Source organism: Anoplolepis gracilipes, chromosome 10, assembly GCF_047496725.1.
Source record: "Anoplolepis gracilipes chromosome 10, ASM4749672v1, whole genome shotgun sequence".
NCBI classification, from domain to species: domain Eukaryota; kingdom Metazoa; phylum Arthropoda; class Insecta; order Hymenoptera; family Formicidae; genus Anoplolepis; species Anoplolepis gracilipes.
In genome coordinates, this window is record NC_132979.1 from 4,843,623 (window position 1) to 4,869,131 (window position 25,509).

A 25,509-nucleotide genomic window follows, 5' to 3' on the forward strand; every position below is an offset into this window, starting at 1 on the left:
AGAAATCTACACTTTTTATCAAATTTATAGATGTGCTTAATCTTGTTTTCCTGTAAATTGTTTCTCTTACTACAACTACAAATGCACGGAATACACGCTACGTCTGCAAATTGAGTTAATATTGGGAAGCAACTGTGTCGGTTCGTGCCTAATTCAATCATCTCTATGTAACCTATGTTCCTCTATACTCTATAATATCGCGTGTATAGAGAATTAAATTTTTGATCAACATTGTTATCTCCTATATTTTAAATTAAACAGAGATATGAGTGTGCAGTCTTGATGCAATTTTACACTTTAATTCATATACATTTTATCAAAATTTAAGGAAGAAATTACTTATATATACATAAATATACATTATAATACATTTTCATATTACAGCGATATCGATATAAACACGTTTCTCATAATCTTATGTCACTTAACGTATTAAAGTCGTAGAATTCTAAATAAGGGTTTCAATGTAATCCCGAGGAATTTCAGAGCACCAAAATCGGGAGAGAACCGCGGAGCGCGAGTTACATATGACAAAATCCCGTCGCGTTTGCGCGATAAGCCAAGCGCCTTTCTTCATCAGCATGATAAATAAACGTGAAAGTAAATACAAGTGTCGTGCGACTAGTGAATATCCCTCTTAGATCGAGATAAGCGGGCCAGGAGTACACTTATCCGCCGCTGGGTACATAATTTCCAACCTTCCCGGCCCTACCAATCCCTACCAATCCCTTCTTTGGATGAGCGCCTAGTTTCTTCTCTGCGAGAGGGAAAGAGAAAGATAGATAGATAAAGAGAGAGAGAGAGAGAGAGAAATAGGTATCGTTATCATAGAAATCGCGACATTACGCGGCATATGGCCGGGCTGTATTAGTAAGCAGAAAGCCGGAGAGCACTCGCCGGATTTCATCGTTCTTTGCATCCCTCTCGGTTTCATGTTCATATCACTCCTCATCCGCCGCGCAACCCCGTCGACTTTCCCTATGTGTCTCGAACACCTTTTTACATCTCCTCCCCTTTTCTCTTATAACGGCGGCGGTGGTGGCGGCTCTTTTGTCGGAAATTTATCCACTCAGATATCGGCCGTGTCCTCGTAACTCTTGGATTTTCAGCCGTCTTTTCCTTTTTTTCTTTCCTCTATCGTCCCCACCTTCTCTCTCTCTCTCTCTCTCTCTCTCTCTCTTTCTCTGTGCCTCTTCCTTTTTTTCCTTTTTATCCTTTCACCCAGAGGGGTTCGAGAGTTCGATCTTTGACCGGTTCGCCGTCTTTACGATCCTATCGTCTCACGGTCGACATTTCAGATTCAAGAGCTTCCTCCACGCCTGATCGCTGCCGCGATTCGAAGCTCGTGTTTCCTTTTTTCACGTGCTCCCTTCTGTTCTCTCGTCCCGAGTACGCTAGATTACACCTCGCATTTTTTCTCGCATCAAGCAAGTCCTTTTTTTTGTCGTTTGAATGATGATAACCTTTTCTTCATCATAAGTAACGAACATCTTTTATATATGTATATCTAGTTCTCTCACATTTATTATTAATATTTTTATGACATGTATTTTCTGCTAAAATATTAAATATTTTTTAAAGGATATTTAATGTGCTGTTTTATGTATATTATGATATTTTATAGAAAATATTTCAAAAGTCTTTCAAAAGTTTTTTTCTTTCTTTATTGTTAGAACAATATAAAAGAGGGAAAAATAGTAGATTTGGAAAGAATCTAAGGGTTAATGGTGTGCAAATTGTAATTTTACGTTTTTATTCTCACAGTTGGTTATACAGTGGTTTCTCCGAACTCCATCTTGTCGAACTTTTCTTTCACCGACCTTGCTTCCCTCGGTAGAAATTTATCCACTTACTTATCCGACGTACTGAAGCTCCAAGGGAAATATCTTTCTTATGTGTAGTCCGTAGCCCACGGGTCGAAAATTCAATCTTTGACTGTGTTCGACATCTTTATTACTTCAAAAGGCCCTCTCTCCATCTTCGTCGAAAACTTGTGCGCATATTATATTAAGGTAGAAAAAGAATATGCTTTTACATAAAACGAATATCGTGAGAGAATCTAATTTATGTATTGTATTATAAGTCTCATATCAATTTACCATATTTTATATGGTTTTATATGGTTTCGTAACGTGTATCGTCAATATTTTCGGAAATTACTTTATAATAATTTTTATCTGCTTGTTTGAGACACCTTTTTTCCGTTCTCTTTTATAATAAAGAAATAAAAGGATCAAACATTATTAGTTTTAACAGAATTATTTGTTTAATATAAATTCTTTAAAAATGTCTTTGACTTTTTCTCGCTTTAGCTCATTTAAATAACATTTTTTGGTGTTATATTTTTGCCGTTTTTAAAATATTTTTTAATCGATGACATTTAATTACAACGACAGCGTTAGTCGCGTAAATTTGCGAAAAACGGACCGTTGCACTTGCGAAGCTACCGTTAAATCTAGCCAGTGTTCCTTGCCAGGTTTTAATACAACCGCCTAGAAATCAGCTCAAGACGAATCGACGTTGAAGCCCAGCATGATTTGCGAGCTGGCTTCTCTTTGATATCGTTTTCCCTCCACCATTTCCACCTCTTCCCACGACCTATCTCCTCGTTCTCTTTTCTTCCGCGACGTAAGCTTTTTACTCGCAGAATTTTCGTCGCGCGGGATGAGCCTGGAGGTTATCTACTGTCGATTGACCGGTTCTGGAATCACGCCAAATCCTTTCGACCATCCTCGCGTGATCTCCCTTTATCTGCCTCTCTCTCCCCCTTTCTCTCTCCTTTCTCTCTCTAATTCTATATTTCCTTTTTTCATTTCTTGCACCTTTCTCACACCGTCCTCGTTTTTTCTTCGATTTTACCGAACGTACCGCCATTACTGGTGTCCTTTCTTTTCTCGTTCTTCCGATGCGTTCGCTTTGTCATCTCGCGCTGTATTTGACTGATGTTCTTTCTTCTCTTCCACCCTTTTCCCTTTTTCTCTTTGTCTCCTCTCCCTTTCTTGTATTTTTGTTTCTAGAGTCCTTACTTTCATTTAGTCCTAATAAACGCTCCTACCTTCGTTAATGAATGTTCTCGGGAGATTCCAAGTTGAATTCTATATTATTTCTTTTCTATTTTCATTCTTTAATTCTATAGTAGTTATGTGTATTTTTAATGAGCAATGTTGTTTTATATATTTTTTACTAAAAATTTCTACTTGTTATATAAATACACTTCTATTTTTTTATATAAACTCAAAAATATTCTTCTCACGTGTGTGTAAAACAGGGGCATCAATTTTTTTTCTATTTAATATGCGTAGCGCTTTTAAAATGTTTAATTTGTTTGATATATTTGAATGTGAAAACTAAACCGGAGCAATGTCCTTGTTATTCACGCAACGCGTGATATTCCGTGGTATTTTCTCTTTTTTCATTTTTTTTTTTTTATATCAAAGAATTGTGTTATGGACAAAAAATAAAAAAAAATAAATATTAGGAAAAAAAATGATACTGTAGGATTAAACACGTGTTTACTTCGATTTTGATCGAAGGTCTCATTTTTGTTACACAAAATACGAAAATCACAAAATTAAATTCTTGTTTCATCATCATAGAAACCGAGCGATTTGTAATGAACTCGCTCCGAGACGCCGGTGATTCTTCTTCAGCTCATTGTCTAAGATCTAAATTTCTTTCGCCATCCATACACGTTCACTGCGCGTCTGGGTGGTCTCACGAAGAGAGAACTCGTGTTAGAGACTCATCTACTTTTTTCTACTCATCGCTCAAAGCCGCAAGGATACTCTGACAGAGTCTGCTGGTCAGGATGCATCGATACCGGTCAAGACTTTTCGCGTAACTCCTATCGTTTCTTTAACGTCGTTCATTTTTCGCAACTTGTTTATGGTTGCGTTTTCTTGAAATGCCGCCAAGATACTGCGCTCAATCGATTGAAGCTAATCGTGATTAATTACTTCACTATTAGCGAAAAGAGAATTTTGTTCGCTTATTATTAAGATAAAACATTTTATTGTCTTGTTATTAAAGAAATATAGCTAAAATAATACAATAATTATTATTGTGCACTAAAAAATATAGTAATATTTTCTTACAAACTGTCAGTAATTAAAAAGTAATCTTTGTCAAAAAAATTTTAATTTTATAATAATAAAAATATAAAATATACATATAAAAATGTATATAATATATGATAAAGTTATTACGTATAAAATATAAGATGAACAATTTCATATAATTGAAATAATTATTTCTGTATTGTTAAGAATTATTAAATCTTTATTTCTTTATTGTTTTAGATATTTTAAAATATTTTAAGAGGTAGAAAGAAAGAGTGTGCGTTAATAAAAATTAAGTTTTGAGCTGATGTTATGAAGGCAATCAAAGTATATATAAAGTGGTATTTTTAATCGAACGATATATAAAGAAAAATTGGAGATAATAATAGCTTTATCGTGTTCATGTGTCTTGTATCGGGACTTTGAGAATATTGCAATTTTACAGTGCAAACTCAAGTATTGGCGATTATACAGTGTACGTATCGATCGTGTCGCGACCGATAATTTAATTGCGTCACTTATTATCTCAAAGTATCTATTATATATTATACGTCTTTATACATATAACTCCAACCTTATTGATTTAATGCTTAATACGAGAGATTTAATCAAACGAAAGATTTAATTAGAAGTTACATACAATATCCGCATAATCTGGTCTGATTTCGTGGAGATAATGATGTAACCATTGTGTGTTACATTTACGAATCAATATCGTGTATCGATTATTAAATTATACGAAGCCGCAACAAGTCAAGCATTTCATTACAATGTCGATACATTTTCGATCCTGCGTTTAATGTGCGCGGCTGACATTCAATATTGTTTAGTTATTATAGTCTGGCTGACCAACAGATCCGATGTAACATTCGCGAGACATAATCATCGCTAAATTAATTCAATTCTTAATCCCTGCGTATAGTTTCTGTGTTTATTACGGGGGATTTAAATATCCTCCGAAAGGAAGTACGGAGCCACTTGAGACAGCGAGAAGGCACAGCCGAGGAATATTTTCCGGAGCGTAAAACTAATTAATGGCGCGCGCCGGTCTAATTTATCGCGGTGATACGCGGTGGATAAAGCGGCGAAAGAACGCGGCATTGTAGCGTATATCCCGCATTTATACTCTCGTTAAATAAATCCGCTTGACCCGGAGTTTCTACGTGAGCTCTGTGAAAAGCCCGGAAGACGTCCGCGACACTGTGTAAATACATACGCAAGTAAATGATAAAAAATCTATGGTATGCACATCCGTGGCGTATATTCTTTTTCAGAATGGATATTTAGTCATGTGTATGCGTGTGCATAAACGAGCGCAGATGTTTTTATGCGAGTTCTTGAGCGGACTTATTCTCTCTTGCGACTTACATATTTATAAAATTTCAAGTTGCTATTTAAATGAAGCAATAAAACGTAATATTACGTTGTATAAAATGTGTAGAAACAGTATGCTTAAAACACAACATAGTATATTAATAATGCTAATGCTTTAAAACATTTTTTACAACCAAGTACACAGTTAATTCAGGATTCGAATTTCATAGCTACGCTATGCATAAAAAAAAATCAATATTGGAAAAAGTAAACATATATTTCCGATATAAAGTAAATTTTGTTCTCAATACACAATAAATAAAAAAAAATACTCTATATTACACGACAATAGTTTTTCGGAGCGCGTTACATAAAAAGAATTAAAAATAAAAAATGATTTAGATATATATTAAACTTTTATATTTCTCTTAAAAATTATATTTATAAATTAATAATTTGAAATTTACAGATCCTTTGTTATGAGATATAGATAATATCTGTCTGATAATCAGATATTAGTAAATAATAATTGGCTTTCGTGAAAAAAAAACTACGTTATCGATTTACCTCTTGTTAATTTATCATATACTCGGAGGTAAAGTAATTCTCGCTCCGCTTCTCGAGTAAATGGAATCTAGAAGGAGCACACCTTGCACCGCGCGAATAACAGACACGGGAATTTCCGCGAAAGCTCATGTACCTTTTTGCGCAAGTGTTCCAGAAGCGAAAATCTTCATAACGGATGATCGCGATGTACGACAAGTACGACGAGAGAGAAAACAACAGGCGCAATATCCTCGCGAATATCGTAGATCGCGCGCTGCATATCCGGTAAGTGGAATCCCGCTATTTCTCTCTCTCTCTCTCTCTCTCCTTCTCTCTAGCACGCCCATACCAATTATTTTCAATTCCGGAAGCCGTGTTTCCGCGCCCGCTGTTTCACCACTTCGGAATTCGGCGTTTACTTACACGTAGCGCAGATACGCTTAATTATATATACGATACCAGGAGTGGTTGTTTCGTGCCACGGTTATGCGTGCCACGTGGTCCGGCAACGGCGCAACGTTTAATAAGGTCCGCCGGAAGTTACTTTGTAATTAACAATTAGGAACGGAGCCGAGGGAGGGGATGGGAGGTAGGTAGGTAAATAGCGCGAGAGGATCGTGTGTGCGCGCGCGGGGGGATGACGACGCGGAAAAGAGGTTGAACACACGCCGCACAAATTAACTTGTTTGAAATAATTACAAAATAGCAGCGGGGTTATAAGAGCATCCGGCTAAACGGACGATATTCGCTCGCAGTTTAGTCAGGAAATTCTTTTCCCTCCTGTTTGTCCCCGAGCAGAGTTTCGTTCTCGAATCTTGTCCGCGTTTTTTCTCCATCTCGCTTTTACAAGAAATTATACTACGATAATTATTACTATTATTATTATCATCATTAATTTTATTACTATTATTCTTGCCGCACTGGTGTCGTGCTGTAGCCTTACAAACGCAAAACGCCGGAGAAAACGATCTCTTATTATTATATGATATATATATATATATATATATATATATATATATATATATATATATATATATATATATATATATATATCATGATGGAAAAAGCAACCGGCGGGATAGAAGTGTTTTACATTTATATAACACCTCGCTACATCCGCGAACTTTTACACTGAAATAAAAAGCCTAGCGTTCCCGAGAGGCCGGATATTACATTTTTATAATCACTCTTATGCATAACAAATTAAATGAACTCGACAATTCATATAAATATACGCGAGATGAAAATGTACGATTGACGATGCATCACACGCTAATTTTTTAATTCATAAATAGTGACGCGATTTTTATTATAAACAATTCACGTTTGTTGATTCCATCGTGATGTAAGATGCAATAATAGCATTTTGGCGATAAACAACGAGATTAAATTATGGAGAGAGTTAAATTGATATTCAACGAAACGAAATCACGCGCTGCATTGTATTCACAGAAGCTACTATCGAGTTTAATTAAGCAATCGCGCGTCAGCCGCAAATGATCAATCTACGAGCGCAAGTTCTCCATTCTCCCCTATTTCTCACTTTCTCTTGCCACTTCCCCCTTCCCCCCGTCTTTTTGATCGTGGCTGATTTTCATTAGGGTGCAGCCTCCGCCAATCGAGTACCTGTAATCAATTCGCGAGTGCCACGGGCTTGTCGCGATCCACATATGCTACCCGTTTGTTACATTCCAATTATACACTTTGTCGGAATTATACTCGATAGCATTTGAGGCGTATATTCGATATTCCCGTTCTATTTTCTGTTCACTGTTGGTTTGTTACGCGGAGATTTAACATTGAACCGCATAGAGTTAAAACCAAATCATTGACTCAAAGTGCCTATCGTAAGTCTGTTATTGGATGCAATAATAATTTTGATGCGACCACAGAATCGATTGTGTCGACGTTTAGATTTTCCGGTTATAATTAAATGTCATTTAACTGAAAGCTGGATTATTCAAATATTGTTTAAATAACCTGAATATACAGGTAATTTAAACATGTCCGGTAATTGGTGAAAAACTTGTTAATGGTAGATTCTGGAGATCATTTAGAGTTGATTTTTCCTCAGCGAAAATATCGAGGCATCAATAATTTTCGAGTTATAAGCGATTGAAAAAAGGCGCTTTTTGCAAACTAAACTTTTTGAAGTTAAAAAATTACTAAACTACATTCTTCAGTTAATTTCAGATAGAGTTTACTGTAATAGAATTTTAATTTAAGGCTTAATTACAAAGATATATAATGACAAAAAAATTAGCAAAAACTTGCAAAAAATGGTGACGTCTCTCGATATTTTTGCTCGTGTTTATTATATCATCGAGATGTTAGTAATTTATTCAGAATTCAAAAATATCCTTTTAATTAAATATTTCTAGCACTGAAGTCATAATAAAAAATTTCATACAGCACACTTCTTATAATCTTGATGTAAGTTTTGAATTGAGTTTGGATAAAATTGATGCAATTATTTCCGAGATGTCAAGATCTAGCATGTAAAAAGAAGACTATTTTTCTTATTTTAGATTCCATTTTTAGTTTTACACATACACGAAACAATTGTGTCTTTTTAGAAATATTTTTTAAAATTTTATTCTATTTATTTCCTCTCTCTCTCTCTCTCTTAATATTCATATAATTAATTCTGATAATCGAAATTCTACATTATATCTGAAATTGTGAAAATTTGAAATAGTCAATGCATATATTGAATTATAATATTAATTCAAAATAGAGAACTGATTTGTTGACATAATGGAGAATTGTGTTTTGCATATAACGAAAATGATCTATTTGCAGTATTGTATCTGCGAATTATCGATCGACCGCATTGTACACGGCTGACATCATTATTGCACATGCTATAGGAATATATCACTAATTAGATGCTACTATAATTTATGAACACAGAATAATAATTTTCAATGATTTTTATTCTTTTGCATAATAGGAAGAGAAATCTTGTGACAATGATTTATGCTTGTTCAAATTTTTATGTAAAAGAAAAAATATTGTGCGTTTTTTTGGATAATTTTTATAATTCAAAAGATAGTATCATCAATATTTTATAATTTCATATATTTATATAAAGGAAAAGTTTATTTCTTTATACTGAACTATATCTGTAACTATATTTTTATATTTATATATTATTATATATTTTTTTTTTATATATTCAGATCAAATGGTAGGCTCATCAATATTTTATAAATTTCATATATTTGCAAGAAAAAAATATTTTCTTTATACAATTATATAATTATTATTATTATAAATATCATTCAATATAAACAAAATATTTTTTCTTGCAAATATATGAAATTTATAAAATATACTATATCTGAATTATAAAAATTATCCAAAAAACGCAATATTAAAAAGTACAAGATGAAAAATAGCGCATTTTGACGTCGGTAAACGAATTTAAGTGCTTCGAGAATTGAGTGAAAGGAAGTTTCCGTTTTTATCTGACTTGCTTCGTTCGTCAGTCGATTTATGCTGTCGAAAAGATGCGAAAGAGCTGGCAAGTAGGATATCGTAGCAGGATGGACGATCGAGAAGAGACCAAATCCTCGACGACGTCTCTCATGCATAATCCAGGAGTTTGTATCTTTTCTCGAGAATGCCATCCCGCCCGAGTTTCCCAGATTAGGTAGATATTTTTGTTTCTACATCTGTACGATATTTTGACATGGCGATATTCTAGTGGTATTTCTGGAACAATGCAACCAAGATAGTGTCTTGTACGATGAAAATTGTGTTACACGCGGAATTTAAAATAGAATTATGGAATGCAACAAAATATTAATATAACTTTGTCCAATTTAGTTGTTTAATATCTTGAATAAAAAAAGTCCCTTGTTGAGGTATTATTTCAATAATTTTGTAATCTGTTATTTTTCTTTAATATACAGTTCGCAAAAAGTCACATTTATGTTATTAATTAAGTAGACATTAATGGCTGTTGTAGCAAAGCGAAGTCGGTCGACGCTGCTTACTATCTAGCAATAAAAGCACTGTAAAGAACATTTAGTCGCAATGTTTTCATTCTGACGATTTTTTATGCCCATAGAAATGCATAGAATGGCTGCTAGTAAACCAGACAGAAAGACGCTTCATTAAGCCGCTCGCGTTCGCGAGAATATACTATATATATATATTTCTGAGCATTTTATACATTTTCTAAATGCGCCTCTTTCATATGTTGTTCAAATATAGCATACGACCGTATGTACTCTTCATTATGAAAAATATCAGCGAGACCAAAAGAATATAAAGCACCAGTTTTACGAGCGTTACGCTTTTCGCAATTGCATAAATTATGTTCGCTTGCCTCCGTAAAAATTTATTACGCTCAACAAAATTAAATTCATATTCATAAATTGTTGAAGAAATGAAATACACGATCGATTTTTATGTTTCCAACAATTCTTCATTATCGATTACGTAAACGTTTCGCGTTTGTCCTAATGATTGAAAGTTTTTGACACTATACTCCCAATTTTTTCGCGCCGGATTTCATATAATTTGGCTGACACAATATTCTCTCAACAAGATTTCAACGGTATCCGCGGAATTCATCGTCGAATAATATTTTGGTTTTACGCTTCGCTTTTTTTCAATATCGTGCAAATACAAAGGCCGGTGCCGGGAATTTACAAATTATGCGTCTTGCATTCAACGCGAAATTAATTCAACGCGGAATGGCACGTAAAAGTGTTTTGGCGCTGTCCTCGAATTTTTTCATTGTGTTTCAAGAACGGTCGGTGAACAATGTCAATTATTTTATGCAAACGTCGCGATTTCGTAATTTTCCGCCCGTATATCGATCAACACAATTGCCATTGTGTATGTTTACGAAAACTTTTTTCTCGTTAAAATTTACATTTGCTGAGCTATCTTTGTCGAACCGCAATGAGTTGCAGTTTGAAAAAATCGATGCTGTTGTGGTGAAAAAAGAAAAAAAGAAACACAAGGCTTAAAAAGAAAAAAAGGATTTTACTTTATTCAGTCGTTGATGAACGATTCGATTAATTTCACTTCAAGTGCAATGTGATACAACGATTCGTGAGGAAACAACTTTCGGGTAAACGCGACCACGGGCTGTACTAAACTTGCATTCGATCGGAATGATCGTAACACTTCGACAGCAAATTCAGACTAGAACGAATCGAAAGCGGAGATAGGCTCGCATCCGTGAAAATTCGACGGGATAGGCGAATACGTTTTTTCTCACTTCTTTTTTTCTGATGATGTATAGTGATAAACGATGTAAATTTTTTTGGATAGAGCAAGAGAGGGAGAGGTAGTTTCTGCGGTACCTTCGTCACGACAGAAACAAATTTCGCATGGTCGACACGCCGGGCTCGAAAAACCCGGACAGTCCGGGTTCTCTTTGCAATTTCTCTTTTTACTCTCTGACCAGTTTCCGGTTTCTTTTTTCTCTCTTTTGTCTCGTTCTCCTTTTAAAACGTCACACATTCATCAAACAGATCAAACAACGTTTTGAATCTCAATTTTTTTAAATAATTTTTTTATTTAAAGCAACTTATGTATTTTACTACATCACGCATTACATTATTCGATTATAGGCAGTCTTAAACTATATATATAATTTCAATCCATCTCTCTATCATAATTTTTAATAAATAAAAATATTTCTAAAAGAGAGGAAATTGACACAGTAATATAAAAATATATCAAAATATCAAAATTTGATTTTTAAATAAAGAGCAAAAGTTATTTCCGAAGTTATTCCTCGAGCATTTACTATTTCGTAGATTTGTGATCTCACCGTCTATTCCACGATATGGCAGTTTCGTCTGTTCGATAGTATACAGTGCTTTATTCTGGACATATCTCATCACTCGCGAGTGATTCACGCGTTCCGGTCAAGAATCGAAAGCCGCGAGCGATAGCCAAAATTGCGGACGCGTTATTTTTTTCGGGAGAACCTATTCATATCGTAGCATCTGTCGTTCTGAAATCGACTTCCTCGTTGCCGAAAAAAAGGAAAAAAAAAAAAGAGAAAAAGAAGTTCGCATTCATATAACGATTTAATTGATCTCGAAGACCGCGAGTGGAAGTGCTTGTTGAAGGGTATTGTTTCGGCATCGATTGATTCCTGACAATGTGATAAAACGATGCCTCCTGTGATAATGCTATTTTTCTTTCGTGGACCAAAGTTGAGGTGAGGCATTTTGCTGATTTATACATCGATGAAATTCAGACAATTTTATTGAAATTGCTGAATCAGACAAATTAGTGTCGCTCATGTCATTTCAGAGTGCGGCAAAACTTGATAAACGAGGGAATGCGTATTTTACATAATTCGTGTACGAATTATAATGTACATAATTAAACCGTTAATTGGAACGTACAGATTTAATGGTGGACCAGGAGTGGCAGAAACGTGAACGAAATCAGTAAGTGTGTTATCGTGAAAGGTTGGACTGTACCATGCGTGGCTTTTATCACTTAATTGCTTATTAACGTACGAATCATGAAAATCGTTTGAAAAGATGTATACACCGGCGGTAATAATAATAGTAATTTTTGACGTAAATTAGTATTTAACTTGTTTTTTTTTTTTTTCAAGTACTTATAATTAATAATTAAAGCCGTCGGTTGATTAGAAAAATTCATAAAAATAAATTTTCATTATATTTTTGAAATAGATATTACTTTGAGAGAAATATAATTTTCGATATAATCCACGGAATATGTCTGGTATTTTTTTTTTTTCTGCAAACGTACGTGATAGTTTATAATTTACATATAACAAAATATTGAAAAATATGGTAAAATATTGTAATTGAAGAGACATGTCATGTAATATCATTATTCGTATGTGCACAGAACAATAAAACACAGAACTGAATGCGGATATAATTAAAAAGTATATTCGAGAGAGAGCGCACCCACAAGACACGAATTAATGGCGCGAGGATGTGCGAAATGGTTGCTGGTGGACAACTATTTTACAATAAAACAGCACGCCACGCGGGCGTTACCGAAATAGTTTATCGCGCGTCGCTATACATAAATATCCTATAATGGCAGATATTGTTGGCGGTAACTCAAACAGGCAGACGGGACTCTCTATTGGACGTTCGTGAATTAACGGGACGCTGGGATTTTTTGTGTAACAAGACAATATTATACGGTATAATTATCAATTTCGCTAAAAATTTGGAAAATCTAAATAAGAGAGATTTGAGATAAAATTAATTAAAAAACTAACCAAGTACAAGCTTACTAATTGTAAGTAACTCAAGGAAGTTTGTTGCAAAATTTCGATAATAAATATATTTAAATAATACAAAAAAAATTATACACGTAAATAAAAAATCAAAGTGATGCATGTAAATGCAAAGCTGCATCACTAAAATAAGCAAAAGAAATTAAATCGTTAATTGGAGCGTACAAATTTAACCAGAAACGGCAGAAACGTGAACGAAATCATTAATTGTGTTATTTTGTAAAAAGAGTAACTGATCACGCGCGCGGCTTTTAATTTTTATTTAATTTTTTTAATATTGCGTTTCTAATACTGAAAACTGCACGCGAATCTTTTCGATTATCTGATATTGTTAAGAGATGATAGATACTTACGAATCACCGTCAGATTGGCCGTCTGATAAGTGGTAGCGAAGGATGGCGCCTCGGTGGAAACTTCGCATTTGTATTGGCCCGAGCTTTCTAAGACGAGATCCTTCAATTTTATCGATTTCTTTTCGCTGTTCGGTCTTGTCTGTGGGCAGAAAGAATACGGAAATGTATTTGCTTTGCTAATGGAGGATTTTTGTCGCGGCAGGGACGTGATGTCATCGTCTAGCGACGGATCTACACTTGGATTCCATTCGAAGTTAGGACTTACCTCACGCGACTGTATACGTATAAATGTATTTTGCGCGCAATCAATATTATTTCCGAGACAATCAACGCTTGATTGTATTTGCAAGTTAATGGAATTTCCGGAAATAATGGAAAATTCAATTTTTCGAATCGAGAATGATTATAATCAAGTTTGTAATATACGTATGTATATACGTTTCAAAGATTTAATGTCAAAATTATAATTGTAAACAATGAAAAATTACAAGAAATATCAAAAATATATAAAAATTTATAAAAATAAATTATATAAATTATATAAATTATATAAATTAAATAAATTATATAAATTATATAAAAATTTTCCATTTTCTCTTTTTATACAAGACATTAAATGCTAAACTTTACGTTAAGCACTTTTATTCTCCGAAGTTTATAGAGAAAGATGTAGTTTACATAATTGTTCCATTCAATTGTCCAAGCTGTCATATATTTTGTATTTCGGCCTTGCTAGATTTAATTAGATTCTGTCTACCGTGTGTCTCTATCTGTCACGTTAGCTTGCCGTTGCTCGAAGAGTCATGTTGTCGCTATCAGAATGGCGGTTGCATTGTCTTCGCGAGCCATGCATCGTCATCCTCCACGTGCGACTTCATTGATAGCGGGGATGGAAGGAGCGGGGTGTTTGCGGCTTATCGATAATTCATGGCCCGTTACCGAAGCCCGAGACATGGCTTCGGCTACTCGCATTAGGTTCGATTAGGTACATCCGCGGTCCAATTAGCTCTCCACGTATGCGACGACGAAGCCGACGCGGCGCGACGACGCGGGTCTCCAGCTCCGTTAACATTTATGGGAAATTGAGCATCCGTATCGATCACCGAACACCGCCGGAGATTTCGCATAGGCGAGCCGATATTCCGATACTTGCGAATCCCGATGAGGCTTTGATCGATTCGCGACTTGGTTTGTCGGATAATGAATATTTAATATCGTGGCTTATGAAGGGCCGAGAATCTAATTAACTCTCGATTCTAGAATCTCTATTTAATCCTCATAGTACCCACTTAAGTTCGAATTCAAATCTAATCGCAAGAACGTAATATAATATAATTACATTACTCAAATTTGACTATAATAAATGTGGATAAAATCTAATTAAAATTAAATATTCCATAATTATATGGATCGATTCTTGATTCTGTTAATCCTTTCATTTTTTTCAAATAATAATAATAATATATTATATTATATATTATATACTAATTATGTAATAATATATTATACAGTTTTTAGATATTTTTAGATTCAATACATTTAGTCGCGTCATAGTTGCATCAAGATTTTAGATTTTTTTCATCAAATAGAATTCGAGATAACTCTCTCACAGAGTAAGGGACAAGGGGCGCGAGGAAAAAGTGGATTATTGACGCGGCCGCTTTCAATTTGGTCGTCAGGACGCGCGAAGCTGCGCCGCATCTGGCTTGCTGCCGCGCATCCGATAAAAGCCGTCTTTTTCGTAATTTCCGGCTACATTAAAGGTATCTTCGACGATCACGTCGTCGATCTTCCGATATTCTGATAATCCACACGATCGCAGACGCTAAGGAAAATTGCCGCTGATAGTGACAGACGTGCCGCTTTCTCAATCGACGATCCGGATGGCTCGCGGTGACGGTTAATTAAAGTGAATTAGAAACTTTCGTTCGTCTCTCGCTCGAGAGAAGATAGATAGGAAACTGACTAATTTAATCCATGTGGTATATGCCATCACAATCGTAATCGGCGTTAAAATAATTGCTACACATTGAAAAAATTATATTTTCGAAATACCTAATAAGCCTTTTTAATAAATATTCTTAATGAATAATGATATTTTCTTTTTTATGTGACATTTTTTGGAATATATCTTACCTTTAAATTAAGTAAAAACTGTATATTTAACTTAAAAAAATAACAAAATTTTAATAAATAGTAATAATAACAATTTTTTTGTAAATTTGTTTTTTGTTATCATTGGAATTAATAATTTCAAATATTAAGTAATATAATGGTAAGAAAATATTCTATTCAATCTATATTCTTACATATTAAAATGTCTGAGACTACTCTACTCTTTAGAGGATTTCTCTCAAGCTAAGAGGATCCTTTTGGATCGCTTATTTTAAAGAAAGATATAAGATAGAAAAAGATAAATGAAATATTTTTAAGATGAGAATATAATTTTTTCCGTGTCACATTTTGTTTCGTAGCTAACAATAAGTTCTATAAGTAATGGTTTCATTAAACAATTTATGAATGCAAGTATGAATCTATATTAATTTAATATATATTTATTGCGCGAAAGGGGGGAACATCTAAAAAAGATAAAAATTTCTTTAGTGTTAACAGTTTATAGCGTTAATAGAATAATCCAGGAATTCATTAAAACAAATAATGTTTCATAGCTCGGAAATAAAATTCGCAAGATTGCAGTTTTTTTACAATTTTCGTCAACTTTTCAAAAGCGCAGAAATATAATACAAACAAACGCAAGTTTTTTTTCAATTTTGTTCCAAACTTTTCGGTTTGCACATCTACGAAAGGCGCCTAATACGTAGAAAAGTTTTTAAAATAGTAGCCGATGACTCGACGCGATAGATTATGTTTATGTAAATCACGGAACTTATTATGATCGTGGAGCGGAGAGGGAGGAATATTTTATCAGAATAACGTCAATATTTAGATCGGTCGCTTCAACTCCGATTTGTTAAGCTATTCCAATAATCGCAGATAGAGTAATCAAAGGAGATTGACGATTCTAAATCGAATGTATGTAATTCATTTAACAAAACATATAAAATATAAAAAAAAAATTCCTAGGAAACACGTGTAGAAATAATGCATAGAAGTTCGAATGTTTCTTTAATAAGTACAAGCCAAAAACATAATTCATTTTTAATATCTTCTTCTTTTTAATTCTCTCTTCTTTTAAGGAAGAAATCGTGTCGCATTTTGCCGAGGATAAAATCTTCTCGAATATAAAAGCGCAGCGATTTTACACGCACCCTGGAAACGGCCGGAATAAGATACCACGATATAGTACGAACATAAGACCCAATGTAATTCCTCAAAATGCGCGGTGGAGCTTACACATTTCGGAGAGCAGCGGATCTTAAATCCCCCGCGCGAGCGTCGCGACGCTTGGTGTCTTCTGGCGTAAGAAGAAAAAAAAAAAAAAAAAAAAAAATAACGAGGCCGACCGGAGACTCTCTCGCCGGTGTAATTTCCTCGAGGTAATAAACTAAAAGCATCTTTCCCGGTTGCCTTTCCACCGAATCTACCGCCATCTCGACCGGCTTGACTCGACCCTGCTCGGCTCGGTTCGGCGCCGATCTTACTCGCTTTCTCTCTATGTTCAGGAACAAAATTACTTTTACCGGCGGATAGAAGCTCGAAATAATTCGAGGGTCGAACGAGGAAGCGAAGTCGAGGAACTTAGGCAAATTCGCTCGGAGCCCTTCTTGACTTCGTCCTTTAAGTTTCGAAATTGTACACCGTTCGCGTATTAAGAGATCCCTGTCGGGAGAGAGAGAGAGGGGAAGAGCATGAGGGAAACTACGCCAGCCCAGATCCTGAAATAGGATACGAGGAGAAGAGGAGACGCGTCTCGAAGTTTTCGACTCCCTTGATGATACTGAGCTGTAAAATTAATCGCGCGGAGCAAGATTTAATGGCATACTTTGTGGACGACAAAGATATCACGGGCAGTAATCAACCGGTCTCAATTACGTCATCTCATCAATGATTATTGATTAATTAATAATCTGAAAGTGAGGTTTCTGAAAATGATTATGAAAGTGATTATGAAATTATTAAATTATTTAAATTAAAAATGCTGTCGGTTGTAAATAAGTCAATTTATCTCCATTTTTTGAAGTTAGAATGTTTGCTATTTATTTATTATCTTTTAGATCAGATTTTTCATAAACGGTTAACAATAAAATATTATAGTCTTAGAAAAATAAATATTTCTTCTACTTTGTCTTTATTCATCGTATCGCATTTTTTCTACCAAAATAATCATAGTTATTATTCAAAAAATGTATCAAAAATTGAAAGAGAGAGAGAGAGAGAGAGAGAGAGAGAGAGAGAGAGAGAGAGAAAGAGGGCTTGTATGCCTTGTTATCGATGTTGTTGAGTATCTCTTGCGAGTTTCTTTGTACCGGCCGACAATCCACTGTTTCATCAATTGGATTTCTCAACTTCGTCTACTTACTTCTGTTGCGACCCCAAAAGAGGAGGCTTCAATCTCTCCGAGAGATAGACGGAAATTATACAAAAGGTTGCGTAACAATCAGCCTCTTCTCGGAGATGTACGAGTAGAAACGTGAGTGATGAGAGGAGGAGCGGTGTCCGGAAGTTAGCTGGATACAGACGCGAAAGTTTTCGAATCCCGGATAACGAGATGTTGATTCGCAACTTCTTACCGCGACTGCAAGTATAATACCTGAACAGGAGGAGAGAGAGAGAGAGAGAGAGAGAGAGAGAGAGAGAGAGAAGAGAAAGAGAAAGAGAGAATAAACCTTGCGCGCGCGCGCGCGCGCACGAGGAGCTCGAGTCTTCGCTAATTTACGTCGCCGAATGGAACTTTGGTTCATTCGATACAGGAAAGACACACTTCTAGGTACTTTGCGGAAAACGCGAGTGCCATGGCAATTTGTCTTTCGACCGCGAAAGACGTTATTAAAGCGAAAGTAAACATCGACGTAATACGAATGAAATTGCGTTCTCATCGTTATTCATCGCTATTTTTTATTCTAATAATCTACCATCTGTTATACTGCAGTTATCGATGTTTTATTTACAAAAAAAAATTATTTATCTTTTGATTATAATTTCTGAAAATTAAAGATGGTGAAAAATTAAAGGGGACAATTTAAACGTACAATTTTATACTTAATATATACACGCGAATGTGTTAAAATATTTTTACTACTTTTACCTCCAACAAAGAGTAATCTCTTTAAAGGAAAGGGCGGAGCTTGAGTTAGCATTTGTAATACTATAACGTTATCCTACTCTTATTACGACACAGGATAATTACAGTTAGTTGACCGTAAACTCGAATTCCTTTCCTGCGCGGTCTAATGCCTGCGCATATACACTCAGCTTTATATTCAATTCTTTTTATTGCCGTCGTCAATGTGTCTTCCGCCGGCATTAATGCGAGAGGGAAACCCCCCTCTTCTTTTTCCAGGCTGCCTTTTAAAATGTACTTACGTACTCGTCTTATCCGGCGAACCACGAAGACCGGCGGGTTACATGGCGCGTTAACTTTGAATAACCTGTAAGCCGTCTTCTCTTCGAATCTTTATTCGTCGCGATGAGTTTCCGGGGGATAAAAGTCGCGCACGAATGAACGTCACAATGATTACGGCTGTTAAAACCCCGTGGCCGACAATAACGTATAATTGTAAGACCGCGATAGACGGACGTTAAACGCATCGCGACTGTTGCGGGAGCAATTGCTCGGGCGAACTATCGATTTACATTTAATGAGAGGTTCGTCTGACTCGACGATTCAGAATCTGCACAGTGAAAATGTAGATAAGGGAGATTTAAGTATATACACATCTCTCTCTCATTCTGAAATCATACGATATATAGTGTTAAAAATTAATCCGACATTCTACATTACAGAATTTAATAAAAACTATTCTTATAACAGAATCTTCGTGTCAAATTCGCGACTAGAAATGATAAACGACTAATTCTACGAAAAAACGACTAATCTTTCCTCTTTTAATTTGCGACTAGCAAAAAAAAAAAAAAAAAAAAAGAAAAGAGAATTATGAGAGATAACGCGTTTGTGAAATTCAGGTCCGGCTCTCTCCTCCCTCTCCCTCCCTCTCTCATTCACTTTCATCTGCGTTGAATTAACCTTCCCGCGGAATCCATTAAGCGCGTTCAAAACGACGTCCATAGACTCGTCGCTTAATGGATGGATACGAACGTGTAATGGATGTTGTTGGTTCTATCCGCTCTCTCTCTCTCTCTCTCTCTCTCTCGGTGGGAGATTGGAGAGACGGCGAGACGACGCGCACGGCATCCCTTTGCATCCCTTCTCGCGAGACAGAAAAATCGAGACGGGCGAAACTTTGTGCACTTTAGAGGTAGATAGGTAATCTCGCGCGCCATCCCATGTGACGTTAAAACAGGATAAAAATCTGACGTTTAATCAATCAGCCGCGAAGTAACAGTAATTTCTCGTCGTTCCTTCGTTAATGTAACGTCTCAGTTCGCCGTGTAATCGTCGCTGTTATTGCTGTCCTATTTGTGGGCGAACGTGGAGATGACACACTATTATGCCGCAATACATCGCGTTGATCATGCATCTCAGCGAAAGGGAACTGGTGAATAATATAGGCCGCGGACGATGACGTTGTTAGATTTTACGGCCCTCGAGAACAGAGTGGAGCGGCGATTTATGAGGTGGAAGATCGCGGCTCGCGGCAGATTAGTCAGATTGTTTGGAAATTTTCCTTGGTCTCCTGCCAACCTCCGGAGGAGGGCCGACCTCGTCGCGGCGATCTCGAGCCTGGTGCAAGCTTTCGGTCGCTTCCTGTCCACGTAGCGATTGCTCGAAAAGTCGCTCTATTTACGAGTCACGCATGCGAAGCATATGCAAATATCGCGCGATAAAAGAACGAAGAAGGAGTCGAAGAAACGGTGGCGCCATGTCAACGCTGTTCCTTGTTGATTTACATTCGTTACCTGGACTACATATCTGTGTATGTGTATGTGAAATACTTTTCGACTGGGCGCTCTAATGTAGTCTAGACAATATCTGACTTTCGATCGCGAGTTCAAAAGCAGCCACGATTTTAAATTTAACAGAAGATTTTACTTAAATTATATCCGTACCATTTCTCTTCATATTTGAATTTCAATAATTTGGGTTAAATTTTTTTTCAACGAAACGATGAATAACCTAATCCGTCACTTCAACGTCACATTAAACTGAACGTTACGATAAAATTTTTGGCGTTTAAATCGCTAATGATATGCTTGTGCGATTATCTTATCACGTTGTAAACGTTTGTGATGGACGCATACTGAGAATTTGACAGTTTAAACATATCATACAAAAATGTGAAAATAAACACAGTTTATTTTATGCTGCAGCCTCTGACGAATGTGACGTTCATTTTTGCTGTCATGCATATTTGTACTATCGCTAGTTTTATACGTTTAAATATTTCGAGCAAGCTTATACATCATGACCAAATGGAACATCTCTCTTCTCTTCTTTCCTTTCTTTCTCATTTTCTCGATGAACGGCCGCGGTAGTATCTCGATATGTGACACGGTCGAGAGAACGGTAATGCGAAATAGCGACTGCATACAAATGAGGAATTTTGAAAGCAGGAATGCGTTACGGCTTAAAACGGCTTTCCATTCCATTAGATGAATCGCGCGGATAATTAATGTAGTTACGGTTTCCCATGATATTCAATCCGCGGAAACTATAAAGCCGCGGCCAAATGTAATGTTGTCCAAAGATATTGAGTGCGTTTGCGATAGCATACTCGCGTTCGGTACACACAGCAAAATCGATATTAATAATCCTTTCACCATTTTCACATGTCATACATGTATAAATCTCAAGACGCTAATATAATCATATTTTCATCTATCAGTTTTTATACAATTTATGTGTCGCATCGATTCGTAGATTTTCTAAAAGCATAAAAAGAATATTTACAAATTTTTCATGAAATAAAAAGAATTAATCTTTCACTTCTGTAAACTTTACTTTAACATATATATAATTTCCTTTTTTAGTAAATATAAATATTCCCCTTTTTAAAGATTTCTCAGAAATTATAAATTAATTAATTAATCAATTAATGAAGAACTCAAGAGTATTTCTTTGTAAATAGAGATTTAGATTCCTTTGAAAGGATTAAATTTTAAATTTAAAATCACGTGGCAGATTAAACGGAAAACGTATCAAGCATCGTTTCTATGCCACCATTACCCGGTCATCCTTTCGCATCGAGAGATATATCTCGGCAAGGCAAAGTTCTGCTGGAACATCAAAAATTCGCGTGTTCCCCCGGGATGGGAGCTAAATCATTTAAATTTCTGCGCAAACGACCGCGCGCGCATGCGGGTAAAACTCAGGCTCTCCCGACGGACGAAAGTTTAAAAAATGACTGGAGGGCAAAAGAGAGAGAGAGAGAGAGAAGAAAAAAAGAGCGAGGAAAGGGTATTATCCGGCTCGCGAATCGTCGAAAAGTTTCGCGTCGAGGGTGATCTCACCCGAAACTATCCTTAAACTATCGTCAAACTATCGTTGCTACTGACCTTGTTTTCGAGCAGCGTTGAGTATACGACGTGCCGAAAATCTTGTACGGAAGTTCGTCCCTTCTCGCGAGTATGTGCATTCGTACAAAGAAATTTCCATTTTAATAGTTCTGTTTGCTTTAGCTACTGTGCTGTGACGCAGCGCGACAGTACTTTGTCCCGGTTTGCATTATTGACTGGAGACGTTGAAAAGTTCGTGATTTTCCAAAAGTGAACTAAAAATGAGCCTCAAACGTGCGTTACACTTTAACAAAATCTTATTATATCTTTATTTTATATAATTATTATATATCACATTAACTTTACATATTTCTTTGTTACATTAAAGTATGTGAAAAACGTTTTTTTCAAATTTTGTCAATGTTACTTTACATTTAGCTTTTGCAAAATAATAATGAGATATTCGCTATCTCTTCATACATATAAAGGTATTGATAGAAATATTCATAATATTCGCAATTTTAGTTCTTCATGTCTCTTTTTAGATTATCATGAATCAGTATTGACAAACTGATGTTTAAAATTCTGGTCGATTAATTATAAGTCAAAAGATATTTCCCACCGTACTGATAATATTTTAAAAGAGAATTTACATTTTTATTTCACAATAGTGCAAGCTCGTTTTTGCTGATAGGGATTACCACCGATCGATGATAGCGTGTGCCGCGAAAATTAACAAAAAATTGATAGCGTATGTCGACAACGCTTTTTTGCATCTTCTCTCATTCGGCTTTGATTTTATGCATTTACACGTATGTACGGCGTAAAAGTTTAATAGACTCATTTATCTTGAAAATACACGTGAAAATTTTTTTATGAATTTCAATGAAATGCAAAGATAATTTAATGCATGAATTTTAGCAGGATTTAAAAAATTTGACTTATGCTATTTTTAAAATAAACGACATACATAATTCAAATTCGATCAATAACTAATTAAAAATAATTTAGTAAAATATTTACATACATTTAAATTTTTGAAACTCTAGTTATAGCATTTTCAAAATAAACAATTCAATTTAATCGTATCTAAATATAACTCATTGTAGAAATAATAATATCCATCACAATTTCTTTTATTACTTGAGAAAAGGCTATATATACATGCATACATGTGTGTGTATGTGTGTTACATCACAAATATTTTACGTGATGTTAAGAAGAGAGGACGGTGAAATCGAGGAACGTCATTTGTAGAATATTGGAGTACAATCTGGCGGATTGCATTCTTTGAAACATTCGATCCTCAATGTCGAAGAAGGGACTAGAAATACGGAAGCGAGAGAAAATCGAAGACCAGTGGAGATTTCTCAGAAAAAGATAACATACCGTGGCATTCAGAAATAGATTCTAAACTTGTTCGTATTTCTACCGATATTACATTTAATATCCAGTATTGTAGGATTTCGTCGACCGAAACTCACAAATAATATTGAATTATTATATTAATTTGTTTATTAATTTATTGTATATATTAATATATTGTAGCTCTCGCATTAATCATTTTCTAATAATGTAGAGTGAAGAATTTGCCTTGTTTAATCAAGAAGATTGTCAATATAAAGTTGTATCTTAAATTCTTATAATTTCAGATTATATTCGATATAAATTTAGCAGTTTGATAATTGTAAAAAATTCTTATTTCTCAATTTTTTTTGTAGATACAATATTCCGAAGACAAACACATGCAAAACACAAGTTGACAGGTATTGCTACACTGAAAGAATCGCACAGATATAAACCATGCAAAAGTACTTTACTGAGAAATAAAACATAATTCCGCACGTATATACAGGAAATATCTGCGCTATCGTGTCGATATGCTATTCAACGTCTTTTCACGCTCTTTCTCACTCTAGCGAGATCTCGTTTCCTGCCGACAGGCGAATCCATCAGTATATATTGAGAATTCTAGAGAAAATGACGTATTCTCAGATTCAGCGAACGAGCTCCTGTCTCGTTGATATCGGCAGAAGGATGCGGTGAATGCATTGCATCCGGAATCGATTCTGTCAAGAATGTTAACGACGGACGAAAGAAGCGTGCGCTTAACCATTGTTGATAGAAGCGTAATTATACATGCCGGTGATTGAATTTTACATTACAAGCGCATTTCTGCAGATTAATCCGGTTCTTAAGGCGTCTTTAAAATATATAGACCGTCTTCTGGCCTCTTCGCGGAACATAAATTAAATCGATAAACGCCGATGGCAAATTTATGAATGCAAAAACTCCTTTAAGGACTCTGTATTTATTTTAAAAAAATAACTTAAAATATATAAATAAATTTAACACATAGTTAATAGCATTTTTAAACAGATTTTTTTACAACATTCAAATTTGATTCAAAATTGTATAGCTGTCTCGGAATTTAATCCAAAGCTTCAGCATTTGTAAGTAGTAATAATCACAGTATAAGCAGACAATACAAGATGCGTAGAAATGACTATACATCATCAGGCAAATAGAATAAAAGGGTGGAAAGAACAATTATGATCAAAACGGAAGAATAAAAGTTAATATACAAGTACTAAAAAGACGCGTTCTAGCATTTGATTTAATATAACTTAATACAAAAATATTACAAAACGTCTAATAATTATATTTATCTACTCTGATTTATTTGATTATGTTTATTCCCAATACTGTAGGCATTATATGTATGAAACATCATTCAACAAATTGCAGTTTTATTTCTTTTTAATAAATTTTGTAAGATATCTGATATTTTGCTGAAAATGATGAATTAGCATCTCATTTATACAGAATTTAAGTATAAGAGTCTCATTTAATCCAGTTTCACGGTTTAATATAATTTTAAATTAGTTGGAACGAGAATAGCTAATAACATTTTGCGGATTGAAAACAAAAAAAGGAAATGTTTATAAAAAAGATGTTTTTTAAAAATATCCAACAAAACTTTGAATTTTGAAGAAAATATCTTTCTTTTAGTTATTCGATCGAATACATCCTATAGATCTAGGATATTCCTTTCGCTCTAATCGTAGCTTTTACAAGTTATAGAATAACGTTGCTTCTCTTTCGTTCCTTGATGTATCGACGTAATCCTTTCATCGATCCGCTCGGTTATACGCGGCACCATCAGTGTAACACGTGCGGAAGACTATTCATCGAGCTTGCCGCGGCCTCGCTTTCCTTTTACCGACCCCGGGTGAAGATAGCGGCTGACAGCTTGCACGGAGGAGCTACGGCAAAGATGATGTAGCATCGCGGTGGCGAAGACGGCGATGAACTCACGCCTCGTTTGTACCAGCGTAAGAACGCTGGTCTGGATGCACTACTGGCCGGCACGTTTTGCCGGCCAGTCAGCCAGCCAGCCAGACTCGGGAAGATGAATTACACCGGGACGTGATGGTGCCGTTTGCTTCACGGTAGCGCC

At 35.3% G+C, this 25,509-nt stretch overlaps 1 protein-coding gene across 2 annotated transcripts in view; it reads right to left on the minus strand.

Annotated features, from left to right (window-relative positions):
- The window catches only part of LOC140670495 (uncharacterized), a 194,501-nt gene that overhangs the window by 54,582 nt on the left and 114,410 nt on the right, over positions 1–25,509 (minus strand). For both annotated transcript variants that reach the window (XM_072901119.1, XM_072901120.1), the window contains exon 3: positions 13,536–13,674. In XM_072901119.1, coding sequence (XP_072757220.1) covers positions 13,536–13,674 — 139 coding nt within the window. The remainder of the gene's footprint in view (positions 1–13,535; positions 13,675–25,509) is intronic.